Source organism: Hemibagrus wyckioides, linkage group LG21, assembly GCF_019097595.1.
Source record: "Hemibagrus wyckioides isolate EC202008001 linkage group LG21, SWU_Hwy_1.0, whole genome shotgun sequence".
Classification (NCBI taxonomy): Eukaryota; Metazoa; Chordata; class Actinopteri; order Siluriformes; family Bagridae; genus Hemibagrus; species Hemibagrus wyckioides.
This window is the reverse complement of record NC_080730.1, coordinates 18,611,235-18,618,734: the sequence shown is the minus strand read 5'-3', so window position 1 is coordinate 18,618,734 and position 7,500 is coordinate 18,611,235. Positions and strand designations below refer to the sequence as shown.

At 46.3% G+C, this 7,500-nt stretch overlaps 1 protein-coding gene across 8 annotated transcripts in view; it reads right to left on the bottom strand.

Moving 5' to 3' along the window:
- LOC131342857 (chemokine-like protein TAFA-1) overlaps positions 1 to 7,500 on the bottom strand; it is a 192,496-nt gene that overhangs the window by 17,968 nt on the left and 167,028 nt on the right. For 3 of the 8 annotated variants that reach the window (XR_009203070.1, XR_009203071.1, XM_058374104.1), the window contains exons 4-5: positions 2,580 to 2,704; positions 1 to 899 (exon numbers count right to left, since the gene is read on the bottom strand). The exon at positions 1 to 899 is cut by the window's left edge. Coding sequence is in view for 4 of the 8 variants with exons in the window: in XM_058374104.1 (XP_058230087.1) it covers positions 891 to 899; positions 2,580 to 2,704 (134 nt within the window). In the remaining 4 variants the exon portion in view is untranslated. The remainder of the gene's footprint in view (positions 900 to 2,579; positions 2,705 to 7,500) is intronic. The other 5 variants (XM_058374101.1, XM_058374103.1, XM_058374102.1 and 2 more) reach the window with 2 other exon arrangements.

The window sequence follows — 7,500 nt, the reverse complement described above, 5'->3', positions numbered from 1 at the left end:
ACTCTTACACACACACACCCTGCTCTTACACACACACTCCGGTCTAACACACACCCCACTCTTACACACACACCTTGCTCTTACACACACACTCGGGTCTCACACACACCCCACTCTTACACACACACCCTGCTCTTACACACACACTCCGGTCTAATACACACCCCACTCTTACACACACACACCCTGCTCTTACACACACACTCCGGCCTCACACACCTGTTGCACACACACACCTGTTCATACACACACACACTATCCACACACAGCCTGCTCTTACACATGCACCTGTTTCTCACACACCCCACTCTTACACACACTCCGGTCTCACACACCCTGTTCACACATGCAGTTTGTTAGTGTGTGTAATTAGATGTGTGTGTGTGTGTGTGTGTGAGACGGAGTTACAGTGTCTGAAAGCTAGAGAAATGTCTCTGTGGAAGGGACGTGTTCTGAACGCAGGAGACGTGTGAAAAGCAGCGAAGCCTCACGTGTGATTTGGTGGACACTTTAACAGGCTACACTTCAGTGGACATGTGGTGTAGAGGTGATGTCATCAGTCCTGTGTTTCTACACATGCAGCAGCGGTCACTGTACAGCAGAATTACGCGTGATTCAAAACACAAGGTCATTATATTAGAGAAACACTGCATTAACACCGCTCTGACTGAAATTAATGGCAGCGTCCAGTCTCACAGACACACGCGTTGTGTTGAAGGACGGACTTTACACGGCCGAGGCGCCCTGGAGGAGGGCGTAGGGGTAGTGAGGATATCGGTGTAATAATACTGTACATGTAGCGTGAGGTGGAGTTTGTGTGCTACAGGAAGTAATGAGGAGAGATCTTACCTGTGGAAAGTGGGAGGAGAATGATCCGGACTCGTCGCGGCTCAGTTTAGCTGGGTTTAAAAACGTTTCATCAGCCCACAGAAAACACTGACAACATGTGCAGGGGAACAAACCCCCGCTAACCTGTCTCACTACCTGTCTGTCTGTCTGTCCACCTGTCTGTCTGCCTGCCTCTATCTCTGTGTCACTGTTTGTTTGCCTGCCTCTATGTCTGTGTTTCTACCTGTCTCTCTATCTCTGTGTCTCCGTCTGCCTGTCTCTATCTCTGTGTCTCTACCTGTCTGTCTCTATCTCTGTGTCTTTCTCTGTCTGACTCTATTTCTGTGTCTCTACCTGTCTGACTCTATCTCTGTGTCTCCGTCTGCCTGTCTCTATCTCTGTGTCTCTACCTGTCTGTCTCTATCTCTGTGTCTTTCTCTGTCTGACTCTATTTCTGTGTCTCTACCTGTCTGACTCTATTTCTGTGTCTCTGTCTGTCTGACTCTATCTCTGTGTCTCTACCTGTCTGACTCTATCTCTGTCTGTCTGTTTCTACCTGTCTGCCTTTATCTCTGTTACTACCTGTCTGTCTCTAGGTATCTCTACCTGCCTGCCTGCCTGCCTGCCTATCTGTCTGTCTGCTTTATCTCTGTCTCTGTCCGTCTACCTCTATCTCTGTTTCTGTCTGCCTCTGTCCCTCTCTGTGTCACTGTTTGTTTGTCTGCCTCTGTCTCTGCCTGTCTGCCTCCATCTCAATGTCTCTGTCTGTCTCTATCTCTGTTTCTACCTGTCTGCCGCTATCTCAATTTCTCTGCCTGTTTGCCTCTATCCCTGTGTCTGTCTGCCTGCCTCTATCTCAATGCCTCTATCTCTTTGTCTCTACCTGTCTGCCTCTATCTCTGTGCCTGTCTCTGTTTCTATCTTTCTCTCTGTCTGTCTGCCTCTTTTTCCACATCTGTCTGTCCTCCTTTATCGCTTTGTTGCTACCTGTCTGCCTCTATCTCTGTGTCACTTCCTGTCTACCTGCTTGTGTGTGTCTGTCTGTGTCTCTGCCTATTTATCTCCCTCATTCTCTTCGCCTCTGTCACTGTCTCTGTTTACCAACATCTCTGTCTGCCTCATCATCTATCTCTGTCTGTCTGTCTGTCTGTCTCTATCACTTTGTTCCTCTGTCTCTGTCTGCAACTATCTCTGTCTGTCTGTCTCTCTCTCTGTCTGCAACTATCTCTCTCTCTCTCTCTCTCTCTCTCTCTCTCTCTCTCTCTCTCTCTCAGTATGAACAGTAGTGTATATGAGCAGCAGGGTTATTATGTTTATGAAGGTGTTTATGATGTTTTTATGATGAACTAAAGGCAGGTTATTAAGCATATTTCATTTCAGACACATTTTTCTTTCTTTTTTCCTGTAAGTAAGGAGACGTGTGGGATTTAAAGCTCCCGTGTCTCTGTGGCTTTCACTGTTCCACTTTTACTGAGCCACATAAATCTACCACATCATTTCCCTGGCTTTCACTGCATTGACAAAAGACAGAATTGACAGCTCTTTTTGGGAATAACTTATAAACTACACGCTTTGCAGCACATTACAGCACACACACACACACACACACACACACACACAGCCTTAAGTGTGGAAAAATTCAGTGTGACATATTTAATGTCACTACCGAAGTCTTTGTGATTGTAAATGTGTGAGTGTGTGTGTGTGTGTGTGTGTGTGTAAGAGGTGTGTGTATGTCTCAGACTTCTCACCCTGGTGGTTTTGATCTTGTTCCCAGAGGAACACATCCAGCCCGAGTTATCCGGCAGCGTCTTGCACTCCTCTCCTTCCAAACATGGCTCCATCTCACACCACCACTTCCCAATCACAATGGAGGCTGCACAGGACACACACACACACACACACACACACACACACAAGGTGAGACTTTCTCTATTGAGCCCATGCTATGATAAGAACTGTGAACTTGTACAATGGAACTGAAGTGTGAATATTCACTGGGAATCAGAACCTCCACTGGATCCGAACAGAACCATCAACACCTCCAGGAGAATTTCGTCCTCGGGTTCGTAAAAGTGGTTTAAAAAACGTGCGGAAATCTGTCTTTCCTGCTGTGAAAATGTGGCTCTGTGCTCAACCTCTGAGCCTCGTCCCCTGTCCCCGGTTCCTCTGCAGCTTGTTCCCTTAAAACTTTATTTTTAGGACTCACCTGATGATAGATACACCTGAGCGACTAAAAACAAACACTGAATAAAAATGGCAAGTTTTTAGAGTATTAATTAGCCTCTCTCTCTCTCTCTCTCTCTCTCTCTCTCTCTCTCTCTGACACCCAAGATGAAAATAAACTTGAGCAGCTGTGATGAAGCTGGATGTTTATCTGGAAGTTGTTTGGATTGGAGAATTGAGGTTTGCTGTAATGTCACTGTTCATTGTAACACCATGTGCTCCAGCTCTTCTAACTAATAATGACCTGAGAATAATTCTTAATATTTATTAACAACCATATCCTCTCTGACCCTGTCCTCACCAAGCGCTCTGACCCTGTCCTCTCTGACCCTGTCCTCACCAAGCACTCTGACCCTGTCCTCTCTGACCCTGTCCTCACCAAGCGCTCTGACCCTGTCCTCTCTGACCCTGTCCTCACCAAGCACTCTGACCCTGTCCTCTCTGACCCTGTCCTCACCAAGCGCTCTGACCCTGTCCTCTCTGACCCTGTCCTCACCAAGCACTCTGACCCTGTCCTCTCTGACCCTGTCCTCACCAAGCACTCTGACCCTGTCCTCTCTGACCCTGTCCTCACCAAGCGCTCTGACCCTGTCCTCTCTGACCCTGTCCTCACCAAGCACTCTGACCCTGTCCTCTCTGACCCTGTCCTCACCAAGCACTCTGACCCTGTCCTCTCTGACCCTGTCCTCACGAAGCGCTCTGACCCTGTCCTCTCTGACCCTGTCCTCACCAAGCACTCTGACCCTGTCCTCTCTGACCCTGTCCTCACCAAGCACTCTGACCCTGTCCTCTCTGACCCTGTCCTCACCAAGCGCTCTGACCCTGTCCTCACTGAGCGCTCTTACCGTGTCCTCACTGAGCGCTCTTACTGTGTCCTCACTGAGCGCTCTGACCCTGTCCTCACTGAGCGCTCTTACCGTGTCCTCACTGAGCGCTCTTACTGTGTCCTCACTGAGAGCTCTGACCCTGTCCTCACTGAGCGCTCTGACCCTGTCCTCACTGAGCGCTCTGACCCTGTCCTCACTGAGTGCTCTGACCGTGTCCTCACTGAGCGCTTGAGGTTTTGAAACCTGGCCTAAACCTAAATAATTCCTGGCTGTAACTAAGCTGGAAGACAATATTAACTTATTTTACACACTGAGGGCTGAGAGTGTTTGTTGAAAGACAGATAAACCGTGAACGACGGCAGATTCTCCGTCACACTGTAAACATTCAGGCTTCCGGATGTTTCCGGCTCTCTGAGAGATTTGTGTGGTAGAGCAGTGTCGCAAAACTCCTGCTTTTTATGTTACCACTTTACACAGATTACATACTCACACACACACTACACTACACAGATTACACACTCGCACACACACTACACAGATTACACACTCACACACTCTCACTCACACACTACACAGATTACACACTCGCACACACACTACACAGATTACACACTCACACACACACACACTACACAGATTACACACACACACACACACTACACAGATTACACACACACACAAACACTGCACAGATTACACACTCACACACTCTCACTCACACACTACACAGATTACACACTCACACACACACACACTACACAGATTACACACTCACACACTCTCACTCACACACTACACAGATTACACACTCACACACACACACACACCACAGATTACACACACACACAAACACTGCACAGATTACACACTCACACACTCACACACTACACAGATTACACACTCACACACACACTATACAGATTACACACTCACACTCACACACTACACAGATTACACACACACACAAACACTGCACAGATTACACACTCACACTCACACACTACACAGATTACACACTCACACACACACACACTACACAGATTACACACACACACAAACACTGCACAGTTTACACACTCACACACACACACTACACAGATTACACACACACACAAACACTGCACAGTTTACACACTCACACACACACACACTACACAGATTACACACACAAACACTGCACAGTTTACACACTCACACACTCACTCACACACCACAGATTACACACTCACACACTACACAGATTACACACACAAACACTGCACAGTTTACACACTCACACACTCACTCACACACCACAGATTACACACTCACACACTACACAGATTACACACACAAACACTGCACAGTTTACACACTCACACACTCACTCACACACCACAGATTACACACTCACACACTACACAGATTACACACTCTCTCTCACACACTACACATATTACACACTCACACACTCTCACTCACACACTACACAGATTACACACTCACACACACACACTACACAGATTACACACTCTCTCTCACACTACACAGATTACACACACACACACTACACAGATTACACACACAAACACTGCACAGTTTACACACTCACACACTCACTCACACACCACAGATTACACACTCACACACTACACAGATTACACACTCTCTCTCACACACTACACATATTACACACTCACACACTCTCACTCACACACTACACAGATTACACACTCTCTCTCACACTACACAGATTACACACTCACACACTACACAGATTACACACTCACACACTACACAGATTACACACTCTCTCTCACACACTACACAGATTACACACTCTCTCTCACACTACACAGATTACACACTCTCTCTCACACACTACACAGATTACACACTCTCTCTCACACACTACACAGATTACACACTCACACACTCTCACTCACACACTACACAGATTACACACTCACACACTCTCACTCACACACTACACAGATTACACACTCACACACTCTCACTCACACACTACACAGATTACACACACACACAAACACTGCACAGATTACACACTCACACACTCACTCACACACTACACAGATTACACACTCTCTCTCACACACACACACACACTACACAGATTACACACTCACACACTCACACACACACTACACAGATTACACACACACACAAACACTGCACAGATTACACACTCACACACTCTCACTCACACACTACACAGATTACACACACACACAAACACTGCACAGATTACACACTCACACACTCTCACTCACACACTACACAGATTACACACTCTCTCTCACACACACACACACACACACACTACACAGATTACACACTCACACACTCACACACACACACTACACAGATTACACACACACACAAACACTGCACAGATTACACACTCACACACTCACACACACACACTACACAGATTACACACACACACAAACACTGCACAGATTACACACTCACACACTCTCACTCACACTACACAGATTACACACTCACACACTCACACACACACTACACAGATTACACACACACACAAACACTGCACAGATTACACACTCACACACTCTCACTCACACACTACACAGATTACACACACACACAAACACTGCACAGATTACACACTCACACTCACACACTACACAGATTACACACTCACACACACACACACTACACAGATTACACACACACACAAACACTGCACAGTTTACACACTCACACACACACACTACACAGATTACACACACACACAAACACTGCACAGTTTACACACTCACACACACACACACTACACAGATTACACACACAAACACTGCACAGTTTACACACTCACACACTCACTCACACACCACAGATTACACACTCACACACTACACAGATTACACACACAAACACTGCTCAGTTTACACACTCACACACTCACTCACACACCACAGATTACACACTCACACACTACACAGATTACACACACAAACACTGCACAGTTTACACACTCACACACTCACTCACACACCACAGATTACACACTCACACACTACACAGATTACACACTCTCTCTCACACACTACACATATTACACACTCACACACTCTCACTCACACACTACACAGATTACACACTCACACACACACACTACACAGATTACACACTCTCTCTCACACTACACAGATTACACACACACACACTACACAGATTACACACACAAACACTGCACAGTTTACACACTCACACACTCACTCACACACCACAGATTACACACTCACACACTACACAGATTACACACTCTCTCTCACACACTACACATATTACACACTCACACACTCTCACTCACACACTACACAGATTACACACTCTCTCTCACACACTACACAGATTACACACTCACACACTACACAGATTACACACTCACACACTACACAGATTACACACTCTCTCTCACACACTACACAGATTACACACTCTCTCTCACACTACACAGATTACACACTCTCTCTCACACACTACACAGATTACACACTCTCTCTCACACACTACACAGATTACACACTCACACACTCTCACTCACACACTACACAGATTACACACTCACACACTCTCACTCACACAC